This window comes from Drosophila persimilis, unplaced genomic scaffold (assembly GCF_003286085.1).
Source record: "Drosophila persimilis strain 14011-0111.01,24,50 unplaced genomic scaffold, DperRS2 tig00000631-arrow-arrow-pilon, whole genome shotgun sequence".
NCBI lineage: Eukaryota > Metazoa > Arthropoda > Insecta > Diptera > Drosophilidae > Drosophila > Drosophila persimilis.
In genome coordinates, this window is record NW_020825327.1 from 64686 (window position 1) to 89051 (window position 24366).

At 37.8% G+C, this 24366-nt stretch overlaps 1 protein-coding gene across 1 annotated transcript; it reads left to right on the forward strand.

The window, feature by feature from the left end:
- The first annotated feature begins 2871 nt into the window (after positions 1 to 2871).
- LOC6603313 (probable arginine--tRNA ligase, cytoplasmic) lies at positions 2872 to 23376 on the forward strand. The gene is made up of 5 exons (XM_002028257.2): positions 2872 to 2956; positions 3011 to 3148; positions 3208 to 3542; positions 3613 to 3942; positions 22192 to 23376. Exons 1-5 carry the CDS (start codon positions 2915 to 2917, stop codon positions 23339 to 23341), a joined length of 1995 nt encoding a protein of 664 aa, XP_002028293.1. The 5' UTR covers positions 2872 to 2914; the 3' UTR covers positions 23342 to 23376.
- The last annotated feature ends 990 nt before the right edge of the window (positions 23377 to 24366 follow it).

Below are 24366 nucleotides of genomic sequence, written 5' to 3' on the forward strand. Positions count from 1 at the left end.
TTCACTACGAAAACGCGAACAATGATTGCGAAAAAATAAACAAAAAACAACAACAATCAGGCCCAATGGCTCGAATACATTCAAGGCTGGCGATGAGATTGAATGCGGCATGGCCGAGTCTGCCAGGCTGAAGTTGCAAGTGTGTGGCGAATAAATGGCAGACGACTGACAACATAGAACAAATATTTCTATGCTCTATAAATGCTTTATGTTATGCATAATGTATTCTTTAATAATGAGTTTTTTTCAAACATTATCGAATTGGATCTGGACGGATCACCTTTTCTGGCAACAAAGGCCCCCGCCAAAGCGAACCAAAAAATTCAACACTTCTTGGATGGCAGAGATCGGCAGAGAGCGATTCGAAGAGCAGAAGGACCTTCACAGGAAAGATTTATTGGAAGTGCAGAGAAATAAAAATAAATAAGTTTATAATTTGCATTATGGTCTAAACAATATTTTGCGATTGCAGAACGTATCTGCTCTGCTGAATGATTAAAATCACCAGAACTGTTGCTGCTATCGGGCTGTTCGCATATTTTGCTGTTGAAACACGGCCGAAATAATAGACACATCTTCATCATCCATTATAAGAAAAAAAATGTATATATCTTCCGCGCAAATGTCAATGCCAATAACAAGTACATCGTAATTGGCATCAGCTGTTTTTGACGGATGGTGGATGGTGCCAGTGTGAATCAGAGTTTCACATCTGTCAAAAAATGCCACCATTCCCTCAATTTGGGCTCAGTGTGCAGAGCCTATTACTCCGCATACTTTATTAGCTTTCTTTTGGCGTATTTCCAATGCTTCGATCCATTTTGCAAGAGTTGACTCCTGGTATATCATCGAGTCATTTCAACTTGCTGCAGAGCCGATATTTACATATGTAAATATGTATCTAAGAAGAATTTAAATAATTTAAGACATTAAACCACTAGATAAAAACATAATTTCGTACAAGATATTTTCATACCTATAATCCACTAGGGCAAACCAGTTTGTGGAAAACCAGTCCTTTTAGCTAAGGTGGTCTACTGCCTCAGCTGGTGGTGGTTTTATTTCGATGTGGCATCAATCTAGAATAAAAAGTAAGTTTAAAAATCAATTTATATATACAAATATTAAGAAGTTCCTATTGATTTCTTACCAATTGCACCTAGGCACTGAGGAAACCCTTTACGCACTCATCAATTTTGTCGGAAGATGGGTGACGTGTACCCCTTAGAAAACTCGTCGATAAGTGCTCTGCCAAACTCGTGCAGGAGCCCACTGTTTGGAGCCACACCGAAAAGCCTGCCAACTGTTCAGTACTCAGAGGACGAGCCCAAAGTATATAACGCAATGGCAATGCGCTTTTCCAAAGGAATTGCAGCTCGTCAGTTCGTGTCCATCTTCCACAGCATTCCTCTCCATTCGGAAACTCTCTTTGACAAACGCATCGTTGTTTTCAGCTACATCTCCCAAAATGTCCCGAACCGATTCTAAAAACATACAATATGTCATTGTACCTAAAACCTTGACTGAAGTTAGTAAAAGTACTCACAAAAGACCATAACCTTCGTGGCCTTTGTGTTTTTATGGCAGATACCCAGTAAAGCATCTTATCCTCGTCAAAGTTAATGTCATAATCATTATTCATTAACAGCAAGATTATTAGACGGTGCAAGAAAATATTTTGCTGTTTAACCACAGCCGAAATAATTACTATATCTTCATCATCCATTATAAGAAAATAAATTTAACAGCCGCGCAAATGTAATGTACTTGTTTTTGGCACCACCTATTTTTGACGGATGGTGACAGTGTGAATCGGAGTTTCACATCTGTCAAAAAATCCAATTCACACTGGCACCATCCAGCATCCGTCAATAACAGCTGATGTGAATTTGTGGTGAAAGTGGATGTGTGTAACGTCCAGAAGAAATCGTTTCCGACCCCTAGCCGAATCGATTGAGACCTGTCTGTACGTCCGTCCGTCCGTCTGTTCGTCTGTCTGTCCGTCCGTCTGTCCGTACCTATTATCGCCTAGTGCTCAAAGACTAAAACAGCTAGAGCAACGACATTTTGTTTCCAGACTGCTGTGATATGTCACTGCTACAAATGTGTTTCAAAACTTCGCCCGCCCTTTCCGCCCCCCGAAAGAACGAAATTCTGTGGCATCCATAATTTTAAAGATACGAGAAAACAAAACACGCAGAATCGTAGAAAACTACTATATCTTCTAGACTGCAGAATCTGAACCAGATCGTATAATTATTATAGCAAAGGACGAAAATGTTTGGCATCCACAAATCTTAGAGACTATTAAGGCTAGAGTAACAAGATTTGGTATCCACACTCCTGTTAGATCTCACTGTTACATATGTATTTCAAAATGATTAGTCTAGCTGACCTACGGTAGTAAGGCAGAGCGAATTTGCAGAGTGCGAACTTTTATTATATGATTAAAAATATCAAAAGCGATAAGCCATACAATTATAAATGCTCTACTATGATCAATGACGAAACAAATGGCAATATGAAATAGTTTGTTTGAATTTTCGAATCGTTCAAGATAAAAATTAGAAGAGATAAAAAACAAAAAAAACTCTTGAAATCATAGAAAATAAGATGAAATGCTTGAGTCCAGTCAAATAATACAGCCAAATCACAAAAAATAAATTGTTGAAATTTTTCAATTCAGACCAAAACTTTTTTATATCATGCCCTGAATCAGGGTTCACTTATGAAAAAATTCCACTGTTTCTCCGTGATGTGCTCAGTGTGCAGTGCCTATTCGTTCCTAAAATCGATCGATATAGTTATATACATATATCGATATATAAGTATTGGTTAAAGTAGCTGTGGGCACATTGTTGGCGTGCATGTGGCAGCAGGGTTGGGGCTTACATGAAAATATAATTATTTAGAAATGTCAGAACTCATTTCGGAACTATCAAAACTAAGTGATTTGGTAAATAAGCAATAATGTCTTTATTTTACGGCATTCAATGAAATGCATTTTAAGGAGCGCACGACAGAAGAGCTTTCCACCCAAGTAAAGTCTGTAACAGGAAAAGATCACTATGCTGAAACTGACGATGATCTGATCAAACTCCAACTTAAAAATACCAAGCTCAAACATCGTTTATCCATAATTAGGCAGGTAAGTAACTTAAATTAATAATTACTATTTAGGCATCAAAATAACTGTTGTTTTTAAAGTCCATAGCTTATGAAGCCAAGTCAGCAATGGAGGTTACCGAAAGTTTTTCGATCACGGAGCATTTGGAAAACGTTTTTGCAAGAGCTATTTCATTGGCGTTTCCGGAATATGGAAACATACCAGTCATAATTGCACCAGTGAATAGTGCCTCTGCAAAGTATGGTGACTATCAGTGTAACAATGCGATGGGTTTGGCCAAAAAAATGAAAGAAATGGGTGTTAACAGAACACCACGTGACATCGCTAACGAGTTACAAAAATGTTGTCCACTATCGCCGATCATAAATAAGCTGGAAGTTGGCGGTGCTGGGTTTGTGAACGTGTATCTTAGCAAGTACGTGATATATGTACATACGTATCATGCATGTGATATTTCATTACTTTTTTTATTTTTCTTCCAAAAGAGATTATGCAGCTCAATCTTTAAAGAACATATTACGTAATGGTATCAAACCTCCAAGGGTTCTTAAAAGGCGAGTTTTGGTGGATTTTTCTTCACCTAATATAGCCAAGCAGATGCATGTTGGCCACTTACGCTCTACAATTATTGGCGAATCAGTTTGCCGCTTACTGGAATTTTTGCAACACGACGTAATTCGTATAAATCATCTTGGTGATTGGGGAACACAATTCGGTATGTTAATTGCACATTTAGAAGATCGCTTTCCCGACTTTCTCAACAAAAGCCCACCAATTGGAGATTTACAATCCTTTTATAAGGAGTCAAAGAAACGGTAAGAGATAAATTGAAAACTTTTATTGCTACACCCTTAAAAAGAATATACATTTTTCCAAACAATAGCGTGTAGTTATAATAAACAAATTATACTCATAGACAGGCTCCGGTTTTCACTTAATTTTTCATTTTCAGCAGAGATCGTAACGATTCTAATTTTTATAAAAAAAAATTAAATTTTGTTTTAAATTTTTTTAATTATTAAAATTAATTTAAATGATAAAAATTAAAATTTAATTAATAATAATTAAAAAATAATTTTTATATAAAATTTAACACAAAAATTATTTTCAATTTTTATTATAAAAATTTAAAATAAAAGTTATAAAAATTTAAAATAAAAATTGAATTCAAATATCTTTTGAAACAAAAGAGCCAGATTACATATAGTCCTATATACACACTTGATCATAATAATAGGTACACACATCTACGTAAACTTTAACATAACAAAAAGCAGTTGTATTCAATATTTGAAACTTAAAATTAGTTCTCAATTATACCAACAGTATTTGTTTTCAATAAAATAAACTTTATTATATTATAGGATAATGTTATAAAAGAAAAGAGAGCAATTTGTACTTCAGAGTCAATGTCAGGCTGCTCAAAATAATAGGTACACTTCAAGTTTTGTTATGAAAAAAGTTTGTTAACTGATTATTATTATTTTTTTGTTGCCTAAATGGGATCTATAGTCAATATCCGATGTGTCCACCTTTATTTTTTGTCACCTTTATAATTATTTTTGGCGTACTTGTAATAAGCGTCTGGCAGGTGTCTCATACCACAATTTTTGGACGCCCTCGCATAATTTTTAATTATTTGAAAATGAAAACTTAGCTAATTTTGTTTCGTAAATCTCCCCACAAGTTTTCGATTGGATTTAAGTCGGAAAATTTAGGAAGCCACTTTAAAACGTCTATTGTTTGGTCCTCAAAAAAGTTGGTCAAAAGCTTAGATGTGTGCCTTGGGTCGTTATATTACTTAAATACCCAATGGAAACTCATGTTTTCTTCAGCATAACTGTGTGCAATCTGGGTTTGTATTGCTCAGCGTCCATTCTGTTCGTTGTCAGGAAAAATGGACCTACGCCGTACCAGGATGAGCAGCCCCATATCTTTAACTGGCACCTCCATGTTTGAGACATTTTTTTTTTTGAAACATGGATCAAAACTCTTTCGTTTAGGGCTTCCTACATTGTTTTCACATTCATTCCCTAATAAATTTATTTTAGTTTCGTCGCTCCAAAAAAGGCTTCTCCACTTTTTCTCTCCGGCGCATCCTGCGCAGTCTTTATGATCTTTAGCAAAAGTTTGCCCCATGGCTAGATTCTTTTGACGCGTAAGTGGGACCTTTCTTTCTATTCTCCTTGGAACGCTGGCTTGTTGTAGCCGTCTACGGATCGTTGGAGCACTAACTTCTAGTGCACTTTCTGATGCAATAGCCTTTGACGACTTAAATGGGTCCTTATTCCTCAAAGAAAAGTATGTAGTGGTCAAGTGTTATGGTTGTTGTCTGTGGCTTTCCGCGAGTTTCCTGACTAGGTTTGATTTTAAAGCATTGTAACAAAATTATGAGATCTTTTCATTAATTTGGCAATGGCCCGAAGAGATTGGCCTTCTTTTTTCAGACTAAGAGCCAATTGGGCTGTACAATAATACTTTCGGCCTATTCTTGTAAGAAAAAAATAATTATTTGTTTATATTTAGACTGTTGTTAAATGAAATGGATGTTTAATTGCCAAAAAGTCAAGAATTTCCAAATTATTCACTTGATATTCAAAATTTACTGACACTGTACCTATTATTTTGATCAGCCATAATGTGATGTCAACTCGCAATTTCGCTTAAAGCTCTGTTATTCGGCGGTTTCCCTGTTTCATTTTTTTTGTCACGGAACTGCAATACATTGACAAATAAAACATACCAAACAAAATTTTGTTTTCAACACTTAAAGTACGATAAAACTAATTATTAATGAAAAGCTTCAAGGTGTACCTATTATTATGATCAAGTGTGTATGTATATGACATACGCATTAATACCTTTCAAATGATATATAATATGTATAATAAAAGTTTATTCTGTTTTAAAATTTGCAGTAAAAAAAAACATACATGTCTATTTTCCCCACTCTTCTTGGTGGTTTTTTTGTGCCTAAATTTTTTTAAACTCATAACTATTATTTGCGGTTCCTCATTTTCAGCCAAAACGTTTCGTTTTTAGGGGCTGCCGTTTTCACAATTATTATACCCGATACTCAAAATGAGTATTGGGGTATATTAGATTTGTGGTAAAAGCGGATGTGTGTAACGTCCAGAAGGAATCGTTTCCGACCCCATAAAGTATATTCTATATATATATTCTTGATCACCATCAATAGCCGAGTCGATTGAGCCCTGTCTGTCTGTCCGTCCCTATTAGTGCTCAAAGACTATAAGAGCTAGAGCAACGATGTTTTGGATCCAGACTTCTGTGATATGTCACTGCTACAAGTATATTTCAAAACTTTGCCCCGCCCACTTCCGCCCCCACAAAGGGCGAAAATCTGTGGCATCCACAGATTCAAAGATACAAGAAAACTGAAAACGCAGAACCGTAGAGGAATACTATATGTTCTAGAGTGTAAAATCTGAACCAGATTGTATAATTATTATAGCCAGAATCAAGAAAACAATTTCATTCTTTCTCGCTCTGTCTCTCTCTAACACAAAGGTATCATGGTCGGTTTTGACAATTGCAAAATATGAGTTCAAGGATCTCAGAACCTATAAGAGCCAGAGCAACCAAATTTGGTATCCACACTCCTGTGACATCGTACATTGGCCGTTTTGTATTGAAATTTCGCCCCACCCCCTTCCGCCCCCGCAAAGGACGAAAATCTGGGGCATCCACAAATCTCAGAGACTATTAACGCTAGAGTAACCAAATTTGGTATCCGCACTCCTGTTAGATCTCACTATAAAACGTATATCTTAAAATTTCGCCCCACCCCCTTCCGCACCCACAAAGAACGAAAATCTGTTGCATCCACAATATTGAGGATACGAGAAAACTAAAAACGCAGAATCATAGATAATGACCATATCTATCAGACTGCTGAATCTGGATCAGATCATAATTTTTATAGCCAAAAGGAAAAAATCAATTTGCAGTGGCTACGCAGCGCCCGACGTCACGCTCAGACTGACTTTCTGTCTCTCTCGCACGCACTCTGTGTCGTGTCGTTCAATATCAGCGGCGTCTGCCGGAGGAGAGCCATACTGACTAAGTATCGGGTATAAATGTAGAGTTGCGGTGTCCGCAGCAACTCACAACGTTCCCCCTCGTTTTTCATCGATATGTTTAATTTTCTCATTGACTGTGATAGCCGAAAGCAGCTGACCTGGTTTCTTCGTAAATATACAGCGTGGTAAAAATGAATTTTTTTGCAATTTCTTGTTCTAAAACAAAACGACGGCAGAAAAAGCACGATTTAAAGAGATTAACACATCTTAGATGCAACAACTGTGAAAATACATGTTGAAAATTTAATTGCTAATGGTCAATTCTTTGCACTTACACTTTGAATTAAATGTCAGAGGAAACAGTTTTCTTTCCCCAGATGTTCTGTTACGCGCATGTTACGAGCACAATATGAGCTGTTCCGATAACCGAATTGCGCTGCGTCAGTTGTTAGCAATTGACAAATTATTTCAGAGACAAACTTGAGATTGGGTTAAAAAAAAACTATTTATAAAGGAGGTAATGGTGTCAAATTTCTGTTAATACATAATTTGCTTCTAGCTCTTCCTTAAGCCGGTTTTGTTTTTTTTTCTTGCTCCTGCATTCTCCGCCCTTTGCTTAAAAACCATATAACATTGCCATCACTTTGTTTTGATATATCATCGAAACTCTTTAGTTTGATTATACTTTGTGTTAATCACCAGTGTTTCGTTTGTAAACAAGTATTTAATATAAATACAATATTCGCAACGTAACGCATCGGACTCAGTCTGCCCAGTCTGCTCTTCGTTATTCGCTTTTTCGGTGTGCACTGTTCTCGCGCATCAGCGTTTGCATCGCCCACACTCTCTCGTGGGCATAAGCGGGCCTGCTGCTCGCATTGTTTCTCTCACTCTCTCTGGATTGCCTATACTCTCCCTCTTTGTGGACTATTCTTTTGTGTCTCTGCTTTGGTGAGTTTACTGCTCGTTTTCTGCACTTCGTTGGATCATCTGCATTGAATTATTGCCGCTGCTGCTGATTGTCGGGCTCGCTCTGCTGTCTGCTCTCCCATTGACCTGCGCTCTCACTCTGTACTTTTTTTTATCCGTGCACAGTGATTCTACTGCTGTCAATAATGGCAATCGTTTGCAGTGCACAGAAATGTGAATTCGGTGGTGTAATCATTGGTGATTCATTCCTTAGCCGCTGGCTGTGCGACAATTTTGCCCACATAAAATGTGCTCGTGGCGGAAATTTTGGCCGGCTAAACGATCTGATCTCAAAACGCATGGGCTTGTCTTGGTCATGTCTGGCTTGTTGGCAGATTGAGGCCGAAATGCGCAAATTTATGAGACAGACTCGAACTGGGTTTCTGGATGTCTGGAAACAATTTGTGGCTCTCAACGAGAAATTTCTTGCCCTTGAATCACAGTTTCTTGGGCTCAAACTCTTGAGCGAATCGCCTAGACGGAAAATTCCCCATAATGATACCAATCTCTTGCAACCTAATCCGATTGGTACGCCTGCCTTCCACCTTTACCCATCGGAAGCATTTGTTACTCCGTGTGGTCATGCCTCGCCGTTATCTGTAAGTCCGCCAACGGTGGCTCCGGTGTTCTTTACACCGAGCAATGTGCTTCCTTCGAGCATCCAAGTTCCCAACAGCATCAATCCCATCCCTGCAGTTTCTGTTGCCATCACTTCTGACGTGGTGAGTTCTCCTAGTGCGGGTGTGCTGGTTGCTGGTGATGTCTTCCCAATTCCGGCTCCAGCCATTGCTGCCAATTCTTCTGCCCCAGGACCGAGATCTTTTTTAGGAGTAGCTCCACCATCTCGATCTCGCTCGGGACTTCAACTTAGAGCAGTGGTCCCTCGGAAAGCAATATTTGTTTCTCGTCTTATTCCTGAGGCTACAACGGAGGATGTTAAACAACATCTTTCCTCTAAACTTAACACTTTGCCTGATGATATAGTTGTGACTAAATTTACATTTAAACATAAGCGCAACATATTATCCTTTAAAATTCTTCTCCCTTATTCTTTATTATCCAGTTCTCTAGAACCGTCAATATGGCCTGAGCATACAATTATGCATGAGTTCCTTCTCAAAGATTCGAACTCGAGTCACATAATTACCGAACCTGCTGCTCCAAAAACCTGATGTACCATTTTTCTATTCACTATCAGAACGTTCGCAGTTTGTTGGGCAAGTTGCGTCAAATTCATACAAATAGTGCGTTTGATTTCGATGCCATCGCTTTTCCGAAACCTGGCTTAATTTCACTATCAATGGTCATGAAATTTTCATTGATAGTTACACTATTTATAGAATGGACCGCCCATCTTTTGCAGGTGGGGTTCTGATTGCAGTCAAATCTGTTTTCTCATCTGAGTTATTCCCATTGAGTAACATCCATGGAATTGAATTTGTTGCAGTCAAAGTTCGTGTTCGTATGCCACCTCTCAGAAGGTGTCTATCTTACTCTGATTGGTATTTGCACACACGCCTTCAACTGGATCTAAGTGAACTACTATTGTGGTGCTCAACTAATCTTCTTTTTCTGAACCTTTCTAAATGCAAACTTATGGCATTTTACCGTCGCGCTCCACATTTCATGTTCTAGGAATTCATGTCCTCGAGCGAATTTGGAGTTCAAATATAGCCATATAGCTGCAACTGTAAATAAAGCTAAGGGTGTTGTAGCGTTAATCAAGCGTTGGTCCAAGGAGTTTGACGACCCGTACGTTACGAAACAACTGTATATCTCGTTTGTACGTCCTATTTTGGAGTATTGTTCTTGTGTGTGGAGCCCGCAGTATAAAGAGCAGCAGGTTTTTATTGAATCCGTGCAAAAGCAATTTTTAATTTTTGCCCTTCGTAACTTTAACTGGGATTCGGGTAGAATCTTGCCACCCTACCGGTCAAGGCTAAATCTTATTGACCTGCCGTTGTTACACCTTTGTAACATTAACTGGGACTCCGGTAGAATATTGCCACCCTACCGGTCTATGCTAAATCTTATTGTCCTGCCGTCGTTGCACCATCGCAGAATATCGCAGAACACCATCGCGTTATGTTCGTGCACAAGCTCCTTCTCGGGATTGTTGACTCCCAAACTCTGTTGGGTCAGATTGACTTGGCCGTCCCATCTAGACCTACCCGCACTTTTAGGCCAATGCGTTTACCCATATGTAGGTCAAATTATGCCGAAGATGAACCTTTTAGGGTTATATGCCATAATTATAACTCCCTCTGTCCTTCCTTATCCCCTGAACTGTCCCTTAGACTAATTGCATGTAATATTTATAAATACTTAAATTCAACTAACTTTTATTGTGTTACCGAACTTTCCAGTAGCAGATAATTTTTAAGATTTGTACATTCCTATTTTTACACAGTTTAACTGTCTATAGTTTAACTCTAAACATTAAACATTAAGTCATCTATGTATTTCTGTTTTCACAAATTTTTCAGAACATTTTTGTGAAGGTGAAAACTAAAGCCTGCCTGAAAATTATGTTAGCTAAAACATAAAAATTTGGCGAATTTGTATTCTCTACTAGCTGACCTGGCAGACGTTGTTCTGCCACGCAACTGAAAATTGGTCTTAATTAAATGTGGTTAATTTATAGCGAACAATTTTAGATGACCCGGTGCAATGTTTTCCGCCTTAGAAGCAATAAATAAGCAGAGTTTTTATTTTATCATGTTTATTTTAGTATTTTAACGATTGTTTGAGAGATTTATTTTTTTTTCTTTAATCATACTCATAGTGATACACAATTTTTTTTTTTTTATCAGGCGCAAAAACAAAAAACGCCCATGGTCTTCCAACTGTTGGGATCATCAGAATACTGGGAATTATAACTTCCTCACCTTCGAATTCTCCTTTGAGTGTCGTGGCGTAAATTTAATTGATCATCAATTTTCTTACCACCAAACGCGTGCCGTTGCATAATTTTGATTGGTTTATTTTTCGAAAAATGATTGAATGATTGAACCTTTATGCTCAAATTGTGCGGTGATAATCCTGGGACATCCAAGGAGTTTAAAAATTCAGTTGGATAGTTAGTTGCTTCATCTTCAATTTTAACACAGTCAATAGATTTGAATGAATACATTGTTCCAATGATCTCGCTCTGAATTAAGGAATGTGCCGAAAAGAAACTGCACACTTTGTTTTTCTTATAACTTCGATGTTTTCGTTCCGATTTCAATTTTTATTTTTTTTAATTTTAGAGAAAAACATTAACTTTCAATTTTGTTAAATAATTTAAAAAAATGTCTAGCCTCTTATTTTTGATCGAATTTTTTGCTTAACACCGCTCATTAAGTTCTGCACACACTCTTTGGTAATCCTACGGGGCGCACGCATCCAGTTTTTTTTCATATCTTCCATGTTTTCGGAGAGACTACCATCCTTCTTTAAATTTCTTTTAACTAATGCCCAATATCGCTCTATTGGCCGGAGCTCTGGGCAATTTGGTGCGTTCTCCTCTTTTGACACGAAATTGATGCCTTTTGAGTCAAGCAGCGCTAACGTTGAGCGGGCATAATGCGCGGACGCCAGATCTGGCCAAAATATTCTTGACACATTGTGTTTTTCATAAAAAGGTATAAGACGCTTTTTCAAACACTCCTTCATGTACACATCGGCGTTGATTGTCTCCTTTGTGAAAAAAGCACTGCTTCTTAGGCCACAGGTGCAAATGGTCTGCCATATTAGCACTTTCTCCCCAAATTTATCGACTTGAATTGTTGACACCGACTCGTCAACAGTTCCACCTTTAACTTTTGTATAAAACTGAGGGCCGGGTAAAGTTTTCGAGTCCAATTTGACATAAGTTTCGTCGTCCATAATAACGCATTGAACTGCATCATTGAGCAAGCGATCATAAAGCTTTCGCACTCTCGTTTTGCCGACTTCTACTTGTCGCAGACTTTTTTTGGAACTTTTTGTTTTTTGTATGTTTTTAAATTATGGCGTTGCTTTTTTTTTTAACCATGCTCATACTTGTTCGCGCTTTTTTTGCCAATTCTCGAACGGACATCGTGTTATGTTTGTGGATTAAGGCTAATACTTTTTTATCAATATTTTGATCCCTTGGACCCTTTTTTCTCACAGTTTTTGGTAAATCTTTTAAAGAACATGTCTCTCCAAACTTAATTATAATATTTTTAGCACTATTAACACTAACTTTGTAGCGTTTAGCTAATTGTCTGTAAGACACACCTTTTTCTGTGCAATAATTGTGCAAAATTTTTTTGCGAACTTACTCTTTAAATCGAGGCATCCTTGAAACTGATAAGCGAATAGTGAAAAATGAACATGCAAACAAGGCCGAATTTCTCAAGCTTTCTAACGGTGCATCGAACGGCATGATCGAAAGCTCGCACTGCGAGAAATTGACGATTGTAAGTGTGCAGTTTCTTTTCGGCACATTCCTTACTTAGTTAGGGTCATCTCACTCAGCAATTTATTATATTTGTAGTTGGAAATTATATTTAGTCGACAGATATTCGACCATTACCGATAGTCAGCAATTGCTCTGAGAAATCTTCAGCAGATGTATCACTTTCCAATGCAACTCTCATGTTCGTTGTCAGCTGAAGTTTCTTCACATAGCGTCATAGATTCGCGTTTATTTCGTTGGTAGGCGATGACCTTGGAATTATTAGCCAAACACTGCGGAAATCGCCAATGTTCGGTTAAGTGCTTCTAATGCACGCTTATGTGCCATTGTGAATTCGTCCCAGATGAAGATTTTTGGTGCTGGCAAAACTTTGACCACTGCGGTGTTTTTTGCAGTATTACATATATGTACATATAGATTTAACGGTAATTTGAATGCTGAATGAGCTGTACGGTATCCTTCTAACAATGTGGCTGCTATTCCAAAAAAAAACAATATTGGATGACGTTTAGTTTAGAGGAGTTTGCCCACTTTCTTTTGATATGTCAGGTTAAAATTTTCGTCAAAATTTGGCTTTGATTTTGTTGCAGCTCATTAAGTCTTCAGTTGCAAACTACCCCAAGTGCCGTTTTGTCCATTCTATTATGGTGGATACTGGGCCAAGTCGACGATTTATGCGGTAACCGTCAGGACCTATGAAAATTTTCGATGTCGATACATTAGCGAAGCTATTCCAGTTTTTATGCCGGCTAATTTCATTCTTTTCTCCCTCCCATTTTCTTCCTCAGAAAATGATTTATCATGTGGCATTTTTAACTAAAATGCAATTTTTTTTAAAATTGTTATTGCTTTGAAGCAATAATGAGTGCTTACGTACAGAATCAATCAGCTTGTCACTTTTACTGAAAAGATGCTAACACTGCGACTCTCAAAACATGAATAAACATGATTGCACATATATCTATTTTCTACATAGAACATCTTGGCCAAAATATAAATTGGCTGCACTTACATTTTGAATTAGATAAGGCGGGAAACAGCTGTTATTACCCCGCTGATCTGTTAAGTGCATGTTACGCGAACCGTCTTTGCTGTTACCCGCACATTTGTGCTGTTATGCGCAAAAATGTATTTATTGCCACTGCACACTGGGCGGAATTCCCAAATTAGTCGCACAAAGTCGAATAAAGCAGATATCGAGCTGAAACTTGGTATATTTAATAAATATAGCACTCTAAATATTTAAACAAAATTTTAAGTTCATTTGACAACGCCTACCCCAGTAGCCCATATATGCTAATAAGGCGTATACGTGATAACAAATGAAAGTCATGAGAGCTATAAATAAAGTACATACTACAATTTTAAGGGAATTTTGATGTAATAGTGGTAAATATAAAAATATAAAACAAATTTTTTGATAAACAATTCTTATTTTGATCAAATTCTTACTTAATGCCAGTTTCTATGTTAATTTATTCTACTATTTAACTATTTATAACAATTTATGTTAAATTTAGCATTTAGTTGTTTTGTACAGCTAATTCAAGCGAATATGGATTTATATCGTCTATTTCCGACTCATCCGAGTCATAATCAAAACTGAAATCATTAGTTAAACGCTGAATATTTTTTGGAAAATGATAATGCGGTGTTTCTAAAAGCTCAATGACATCTTGCGGAACGATTTTTTTTATGTCGAGCTGCTCTTTTTTTAATGGATATACCATATATGTATATATATGGGCAAATTTATATTTATGTATCAATAAGTCATCTATATTTTTCCCTTCGCAATTAACATTTTTTTTTGCTGTATAAAAAGCCGTTTACTTTTCAATTCGTCGAGGAAAATGTTTTCGGTTTGAAAACGAAGAAATCTTCCGAAATGTGTAATTGACGTGAATTCAAAAGTCAATCGGAAAAGTTTTGTGAAAGTGAAAACCGGAGCCTGGCTGAATATACAGTAGAGTCCGGCTATAACGACTCTGCTTATAGCGTCCGTCCGGTCATAGCGACGAAAATTCGATGACTTGGTTGGTCCCTATACAAATTTATATGAAAGGGCCTTAGTACGTCTCCGCTTTTAGCGAAAAACCGCTTATACCGACGATATTTTTCACTATTCAACCGGGTATTGCGACGTGCCGAAAACAAATACTGCGAAAAAATGCCAAAAAAAATTAAAAATTAAGCGACGCTGTTAGAAATGTATGTATTTATCAATTATCGGCACCGATTTCAAAGGAAGAACTGGATGAATATGCTCTTATTGACAATGATTTTGCGATTTAAGGCTGCAGAAATTTTTAATAGATTCCATTCAAATTTTAATGACGAGAGCTTAACGCACAGCATATCACGTTTAAATAATGCTGAGCGCGATTGTTTTTATATGTCATAAAGTACTGCTAAACAATCATGGATTACTGATTATTTAAAATAAGAATTAAAAGAAAAACAACACATAGAAATTAATCTTTTTATATTATGAATTATTGTATATGCATACGAGTTTTTATGAAAAAAAAACATGTTATTGAATTAAACTTGTTACATTTTTTTTTTTATTGAAAAATGAATTTGTTCTATTTAAAAACTTATTACGACCATGGCAACCATAAAATAAAGAAAAACAAATTTTTTTTTATCCTTTCGGTTACAGCGTCTTCCGGGTATAACGACGTAAAATCGTCGGTCCCTTGAGTGTTGTTATAACCGGACCCTACTGTATATTATTATATCTGTTTCCATTTTTCCTTTTTATACCCGATACTCAAAATGAGTATTGGGGTATATTAGATTTGTGGTAAAAGTGGATGTGTGTAACGTCCAGAAGGAATCGTTTCCGACCCCATAAAGTATATATATTCTTGATCAGCATTAGTGTTGGGTAAACATTGCTCATTTTGGTGAACATGTTCACTTGTTCTTTTTTAGTAAGTGAGTCAACTCACTCATATTGCTCACTTGCTCTCTTAGATTGCTCAGTTACTCACTTGTTCACTTGCTCAGTTGTTCACTTGCTCAGTTGCTTACTTGCTCAGTTGCTGACTTGCTCAGTTGTTCACTATTCATGCACAGAACCCTAAGCACCACAGACTTTTACACAAATAAAATACGTTACATTTCAATATTAATCAAACATTTATAACTAAAAAGAAAAAAAAGTATATATAACAAAAAAACAAACTTTTTATTTCCTTTCATAGGAATTCTTATACTAACATAAAAATAGGGAGATCCTTTCATAGGAATTCTTATACTAACTTAAAAATAAGGAGATCCTTTCATAGGAATTCTTATACTAACTTAAAAAAAAGGAGATCCTTTCATAGGAATTCTTATACTTTTCGTTTTCTTCATTTTAGCGCTATAAGAGAAAAAATGTTAATCAAGCAAACAAGCAATCGAGTACAAATTAGGTTGTACTCACTTCCGATTTACATGTTGTTATGCAAAAAAATTAAATTTTCAACGGTTGTTGACTTTAAAAGGGAGCGCCTTTTACGTATAGTTTCGCCTGCACTTGAAAATATGCGCTCGCATGGCACTGAGGTGGCGACTAAGCAGAGGCGCTTCAGTATATAGTTATAAAGTAGCGGGTATTGCGCTTTCCGCTGATTCCACCATACCAATGGATCATCTTTTCGGCTGATGTACTCCTCAGCCAGGTACTTATCCATTTCTCTTTTGGATGATGCCGTATTGTTGGTGGGTTGGCTTACTTGCTGAAAAGTGGTGTCAAATTCAGCCCATATTGTGTCCTCTTCTTGTTTTTTGTTGCTTATAGCTTCTTGTGGAGGTTCAGGGAGTGACCGTATTGTTTGAGCCAATTTTTTGTTGATATCCGCTACTGACTTTTTAAAGGCCTCCGCAGATTTAAATGCGCGTCCTTTGAACCTGGGATCCAGAACAGTGCTCTCCGCATACAAAATATTTGCCTCGATATCGTTAAGCCTGCCGTCCATCTCGTTTATGATTTCATTGATTACTTCGGCAACTAGGTTATTTTTAACTGTTGGATATATTTGAGCCATTGTTCTTTGAAGTAATCCAATCAAAGCAATTATTTTTGACAATGTTACGTTTTTTTCAGCTGAAGAGATTTCTCTGTAACTTCATAAAATGGCTTTAATACGGGAAGCACTCCATCAATGACATCCCATTCTTCTGGTGACAAAATTAAATCTGTCCTTGTTGACAGAGCTGCCACGACTGCCTCCTTCAGGATAGACAGCCGTTCAAACATTTTGTACGTTGAGTTCCAACGTGTTGGCACATCCTGTGTTAGTTTGAGGTCAGCCAACTTAAGCAGCGCTTGCATATCTTTAAGCTTTTTTAAGCCTGATGAGCTGCGATGAAAATATTCGCTTATAGCTTTAGCTTTTCTGCGCACACTGCTCATTTTATCTAGAGCTTTTTGGACAATTAGATTTAGGGTATGAGCAAAACACCGTATATGACTCCAATTGCCGGTTCTAATAGCAAGAGCAATGTTGTGTGCATTATCGGATGCTATTGCTGCGACTTTGTTTTTGAGATCCCATTCATTCACAATTTTTTCCAAAAAGCTGCACAGATTCGCAGCAGTGTGCGACGCTTCAAAGGCCTGACAAGCAATTGTATAGGAGGTCAGCATCGTTGATTCCTCATCGATAAAATGTACTGTGACAGCCAGATAACTTTCGTTGGTTATAGATGTCCAACCGTCTGTAGTTAAGCACACCGCTGTGGCCGCACGTAGTTCTTCTATTATCGTCCCAGTGTACTCGTCACGAATTTTGGGAATCAAGGAGCTGGTTAATGTTTTCCTCGTCGGAAGCTTATAGTTTGGGGAGTGCGACACATCTTGAATAAATTTTTTAAATTCTGGTTCTTCGACCAAGCGCAAGGCGTGATGACCCTTGGCGATCATCCGTACAAGTTGCAGATCAATCTGCTGCGCTTCGCTCGCTGGTACAGGCCTTTCAGCAAAGCTTGTTATTTTTGGTTGCGCACTTTGCACAGCGATCGGGCCATCGGTGTTTTGCCGGATAACGGGCTCCACAGACGCCGGGTGCTTGCTCTTTAAATGGCGGCTTAAGTTGCTTTGAGATTTGCAACTCAAAATAGATTTGCAATACTTGCACTTGGCTTCCAGGCGTCCAACTTCCTCGAAATGGTTCCAAATCTCACTATACTTCCGAATAAGCGACAGTGAATTTTTCAAAAGTCTAAACAGCTTTGCCCGTAATATAAAAAGTGTGAAGTAAACGCAAATATGAGCAAAGCTGCCAGATCGCAAAATGCCCTTTGAGGAGCAAAATTGCGCAAAAAGTGAGTAGAGAACAAGTGAGTAAAAATGAACAAGTGAGTAAAAATGAACAAGTGAACAACAAAGAACAAGTGATCAAAAAAGACCAAGTGAACAACAAAGAACAAGTGAACAAAAAAGAACAACTTGGAAGGAACATGTTCAGTTGCTCACTTAAGTGAACAACTCTTTTTTGTTCACTCACTCATGAGCAACACAACACTAATCAGCATCAATAGCCGAGTCGATTATGTCTGTCCGTCTGTCCGTCCCCTTCAGCGCCTAGTGCTCAAAGACTATAAGAGCTAGAGCAACGATGTCTTGGATCCAGACTTCTGTGATATGTCACTGCTACAAAAATATTCAAAACTTTGCCCCGCCCACTTCCGCCCCCACAAAGGGCGAAAATCTGTGGCATCCACAATTTCGACGATACGAGAAAACTAAAAACGCAGAATCGTAGAAGATGACTATATCTTCCAGAGTGCAAAATCAGAACCACATCGTATAATTATTATAGCCAGAATCACGGAAACAATTTTACTCTTTCTCGCTCTGTCTCACTCTAACACACAGGTTTCACGGTCGGTTTTGCCAATTGCAAAATATGAGTTCAAGGATCTCAGAACCCATAAGAGCTAGAGCAACCAAATTTGGTATCCACACTCCTGTAATATCGGACCTTGACCGTTTTGTGTCAAAATTTCGCCACACCCCCTTCCGCCCCCGCAAAGGACGAAAATCTGGGGCAACCACAAATCTCAGAGACTATTAAGTCTAGAGTAACCAAATTTGGTATCCGCACTTCTGTTAGATCTCACTATAAAACGTATATCTCAGAATTTCGCCCCACCCCCATCCGCCCCCACAAAGGACGAAAATCTGTTGCAGCCACAATATTGCAGATTCGAGAAAACTAAAAACGCAGAATCATAGAGAATAACCATATCTATCCGGTTGTTGAATTTGGATCAGATCAGATCATTTTTATAGCCAAAAGGAACAAATCAATTTGCACTGGCTACGCAGCGCCCGACGTCACGCTCAGACTGATTTTCTGTCTCTCTCGCACGCATTCTTTGTCGTGTCGTTTAATATTAGCGGCGTCTGCCGGAGGAGAGCCATACTGACTTAGTAGCAACTCACAACGTTCCCCCTCGTTTTTTATTATTTTTTATTTACATTTGTCTATTTTTTTCTATTCTCACCAACAATTGTTTCATTTCGCTTCCTTCCGATAGGGGGCGCAAACTGCAGCAGGAAGAGTGTGTGAGAGAGAGAGAAAGCGCGTGGCTACGCTATCGTAGCTACTGAAATTGGAGAAACTCGTGGAAAAATCTTAAAACTAACTTGATTAAGTGTGATATCAATGCAGTCTGGATTCAAAATTGGGTTGCTGTAGTCTCTGAGAACTAGGCGTCAAACAAGAAGGACGAACGGACAGACAGACATTCTTTTGTCGCCTCGGCTATTTATTACAATTTATACTTTGAGGTAGTAAACGCTTCCTTCTGGGCGTTACACACATCCACCTTCGCCAAAAATTGAATACACTTCAATACTCGTTAATATTTAATCCAATTTGTTTTCTCGACATTCGCGTGTAATCCAGTCTCGCTTTGGGATGCTTCTAAAATTAAATTTATTTTTTGAGAACCGATCTAAACAAAAATTGTGAAATGAAAGTATGCTTCTTGCTTCAATGACGAAATCTGAAGGGACCAATAAGGCTACCAAAATCGGGCAGTTTTATGGAGTCAAAAGCTCATCAGCAAGTATTCAACTCAATTTCTTTGAATGAGGATGATCAAGGATTTAATGATATGAGGAAAATCGATCAATATCATTGAAGCATTTGAGCAAAAGGGTTTCTATGAAAATTACGAAGTTCCAAGCAAGTCTGTGTACTATATTTATGCTCAAATCGGTGTTTTCAAAAATTAGTGTTAAGACTTTAAAAGAAAAGTCTAGACATTTGCGAGTTGAGTTGTAAATTCAAACTAAATTTTATTCTTAAAATCAGAGCCTCATATGTGATTTGACAATGAGGTAGGAGGTACAATTTGGTAGTCTATAATTATCGTTAGACCTACGCAGAGGATACACTTCACTGGGGGCGTCTATTTGAGTACATGCTTACATTAGTTTTATTTTAGGACCGCATTTGTTAAGTGTTTTCTCCACTTGTGTTTTGTTGTCGTATTAATGGGTTACAGATCTCTGTTTACACCAGTGCAGTCATAACTTGTCTACTTTATGTGATTTCTTTAGAGTTCGGTGTGGTTACATGAGTGAATGGGTACAATAATCTATTTATGTTTAAACATTCTGCAAGGGTCCAAAAGTGGCATTGTATTGACGATAATATGTTCATGTTTGAACAAATAGTTTGCTTGCTATTAAACTAATTTATTTCGAAAAATGGATTAACCGCTGATCTGTGCCAATCTGTATGGCCAATCAATATATCCATGTTAATCTGTACGTTCGTTCCGGTGAGCGCTTAGATTTCTGAGACTATAGGACTATAGGAGAAACTGTGGCAACCAATTTTGAAGACACGAGAAAACTAAAAACGCAGAATCATAGAGAATCTAGAGACACCATATCTAAACCAGAGTGCCGAATGTGGATCATTATCATTATATTACTTTTTTATTATATTATAATTGGACTATTATCATTATAGCCCGAAGAAATAATGAAACTGCAGTAGTTACGCCTTCCACGCGCTTACTCATTCCCCGTCTTTCACACACCCGTCATCGTGTAGTGAGCGCGCTGGTCTATTATACAATTATAGCCATTTACAATAGCCGAAATGGCATATCATATTACTTATGTACATAAAAACTTAAGCTATTGCTTTGTATCTTTAATTTAACACCATTAATAGCAAACCATCATTAGAACTTCGAAAAAATTGTTAGTAAAACTAGGTGTAAGTAAAATTTGTAGATCAAGACGGATTTTTACGCCGACAGCGAATGACACTTTGACTAGAGTTTTCTTAAAACGTTGTGAGTTGCTGCGGACACCGCAACTCTACATTTATACCCGATACTTAGTCAGTATGGCTGTCCTCCGGCAGACGCCGCTGATATTGAACGACACGCCACAGAGTGCGTGCGAGAGAGACAGAAAATCAGTCTGCGCGTGACGTCGGGCGCTGCGTAGCCACTGCAAATTGATTTTTTCCTTTTGGCTATAAAAATTATGATCTGATCCAGATTCAGCAGTCTGATAGATATGGTCATTATCTATGATTCTGCATTTTTAGTTTTCTCGTATCCTCAATATTGTGGATGCAACAGATTTTCGTTCTTTGTGGGTGTTTTTCAATACAAAACGGCCAATGTACGATGTCACAGGAGTGTGGATACCAAATTTGGTTGCTCTGGCTCTTATAGGTTCTGAGATCCTTGAACTCATATTTTGCAATTGTCAAAACCGACCATGATACCTTTGTGTTAGAGAGAGACAGAGCGAGAAAGAATGAAATTGTTTTCTTGATTCTGGCTATAATGATTATACGATCTGGTTCCGATTTTGCACTCTGGAAGATATAATTATACTCTACGATTCTGCGCTTTCAGTTTTTTCGTATCTCTGAATTTGTGGATGCCACAGATTTTCGCCCTTTGTGGGGGTGGAAGTGGGCGGGGCAAAGTTTTGAAATATACTTGTAGCAGTGACATATCACAGAAGTCCGGAGATAAAACGTCGTTGCTCTAGCTCTTATAGTCTTTGAGCACTAGGCGCTGATAGGGACGGACAGATGGACAGACGGACGGACGGACAGACAGACAGGGCTCAGTCGACTCGGCTATTGATGCTGATCAAGAAAATATGTATATACTTTATGAGGTCGGAAACGATTTCTTCTGGACGTTACACACATCGATTTTCATCACAAATCTAATATACCCCAATACTCATTTTGAGTATCGGGTATAAAAAGTAAAATCTTAATTATGCTGATGAATTTCAATCAGGAATTCAATAATCATTGAAAACACTTTACTACAACAAGAGTTTTTAGAACCAACAGAGACAGCCTGGTGTGCCTCTATAAGTCAAACTTAGTTGGAATTCTTTTGGAATAAAAATCTTTGGAAACTCCGTATATGTATTTTGATAATTTAAAAAATAGCTCCGTTTTTCTCGAGGTTAGAATGAAAATACGGAGCTATGCAAAATTCTGATCTTGATCAATTTACTTTTTTCAATGCTTTTCCCGGCTTCTAAAAAAAATCTACAGCTTTACAAATCATTTATTATTTATTATCCTTTATAGAACTTGATTTTAGCTTTTCTCTTTTTGTTACAGCTTTGACACGGAGGAAGAGTTCAAGAAGCGCGCTTACAATCGAGTAGTTTCACTGCAAAGCGGTGAACCAAACTCCAGAAAAGCATGGCAGCTTATTTGTGATGTTTCGCGACAGGAATTTCAGGCTATATATGACCGTTTAGATGTAACACTTAGAGAACGTGGTGAATCCTTTTATCAATCACGTATGTTATCTGTGGTTGATTTTTTACGAAACAAAAATATGCTTGAACATGATGAGGGCCGTCAAATCATGTGGCCAAACGAAGACAGGAGTGGCATACCTCTAACAATCGTAAAGTCGGATGGTGGTTTCACCTATGACACTTCTGATATGGCTGCTATACGCCACCGCATAGAAGAGGAACATTGCACATGGATAATTTATGTTGTAGACTCCGGACAAAGTACACATTTTAATACCATTTTTAAAGCGGCGGAGCGCTGTTGTATTCTCAATCCGACCGCCCACCGTGTTCACCATGTACAGTTTGGCGTGGTTCTTGGTGAGGATGGAAAGAAATTTAAGACCCGTTCTGGTGATACCGTTAAACTATCAGATCTTCTTAATGAGGGAATGAAACGTTCATTAGAGCAACTACGCAGTCGAGGCCGCGACGAAATTCTCACAGCTCAGGAACTATTTGAAGCACAAGAGGCAGTGGCTTATGGTTGCATAAAATATTCAGATTTATGCCACAACCGTATCAGTGACTACGTGTTTTCATTTGACAAGATGCTAGACGACCGCGGTAATACTGCAGTTTATTTATTATACACATACACACGTATTTGCTCTATTGCACGTAACTTAGGTGATGACTTCTGTTACTTGCTAAAGGTTTTAGATACCGTCGAGATTGTTTTGAATCACGAAAAGGAGTGGAAGCTGGCAAAAACCCTTTTAAAGATGCACGACATAATGATCAAGTGCTCGAAAGACCTTTTCCTTCATTTTCTTTGTGAGTTTTGCTATGAGGTATGCACTGTATTTACAGAATTTTATGACAGTTGCTATTGCATTAAGAAAAACAAAGATGGAGAGATAATTGAAGTAAATCGTAGTCGAGTTTTAATGTGCGAGGCAACTGCAGCAGTATTGCGTCAATGTTTCTACATACTAGGACTAAAGCCAGTTTCTAAACTTTAACTTTGGTAGGAAAATGTTTTTATAAAAATATACACATGCATTAATATTAATATTAATAATTAATATTAATATTAATAATTAATATTAATATTAATAATTAATATTAATTATTTTAAATATAAAAATCTATGAAGAACTATTAAAATAAAGATCGATGATGTTTTTCTATCCTGACTGAGTATTATCATTGTTCCACTACGTCTCCTTCAGCATAATTATCCAAATGACAGTAATTTCACTATATTTTTTCATTTAGACACGGCACGCAGACATTTTAACACCAACATAGTTGACACACGTCGCTCCAAACTGGCGAAGTCAACAACGACGGTTATATAGCCGTCCGAAATTCGTGGCTGGGCCGGAGTCAAAGCCCCATCCAAAAGTACCTGTCGTGACTGTCGGCTCCTGGTTGCAAGGTGCTGACGCTGATTTCTGCCAATGCTGCTGGCGACAATGGATTCTCTTGTGACAAAAAAAGTGGCTACTAAAAAAAACGGACTGACAAGTTCGTTAGACTTTGCCACGGATGGCAACTGGCGCGTATACACCGACACCCGTAAAAACTGTAACAGAAAAACACAGCACAAAGCCCTTACAAAGCGGAGGATTGATTGCGTACAGGAGATAGTTTCAGCGTTTTAATCTGACTTCCTACACGGATATGACTACGCTCTGTGCCCCTCACTCGAAACACGGATGTGACTTGTACAGACCCAGCTTACCTCAGCCTGAAATAAGTTCGTTACAAGTAGCTCCCGAGTAGGGACTTCAGGTAGACTTTTACGAGGGGTTTGAGTGCATTAAATACCCCCAGCCACAGACCGAGTGTTAAGACCTTAAAAGAAAATTCTAGACATATGCGAGTTGAGTTGTAAATTCATACTAAATTTTATTCTTAAAATCAGATCCTTGTATGTGATTTGACAATAAGGCATGAGTTAAAATTTTGTATTCTAAGGAATGTGCCGAAAAGAAACTGCACACTTACAATCGTCAATTTCTCGCAGTGCGAGCTTTCGATC

Bases quoted from the DNA above. Each gene is read 5' to 3' on its own strand.
- LOC6603313 (XM_002028257.2), top strand. From the start codon at position 2,915: ATGTCAGAACTCATTTCGGAACTATCAAAACTAAGTGATTTG. The intron at 2,957-3,010 runs GTAAATAAGCAA...ATGCATTTTAAG, and splicing joins TATCAAAACTAAGTGATTTG to GAGCGCACGACAGAAGAGCT. The intron at 3,149-3,207 runs GTAAGTAACTTA...TTGTTTTTAAAG, and splicing joins GTTTATCCATAATTAGGCAG to TCCATAGCTTATGAAGCCAA.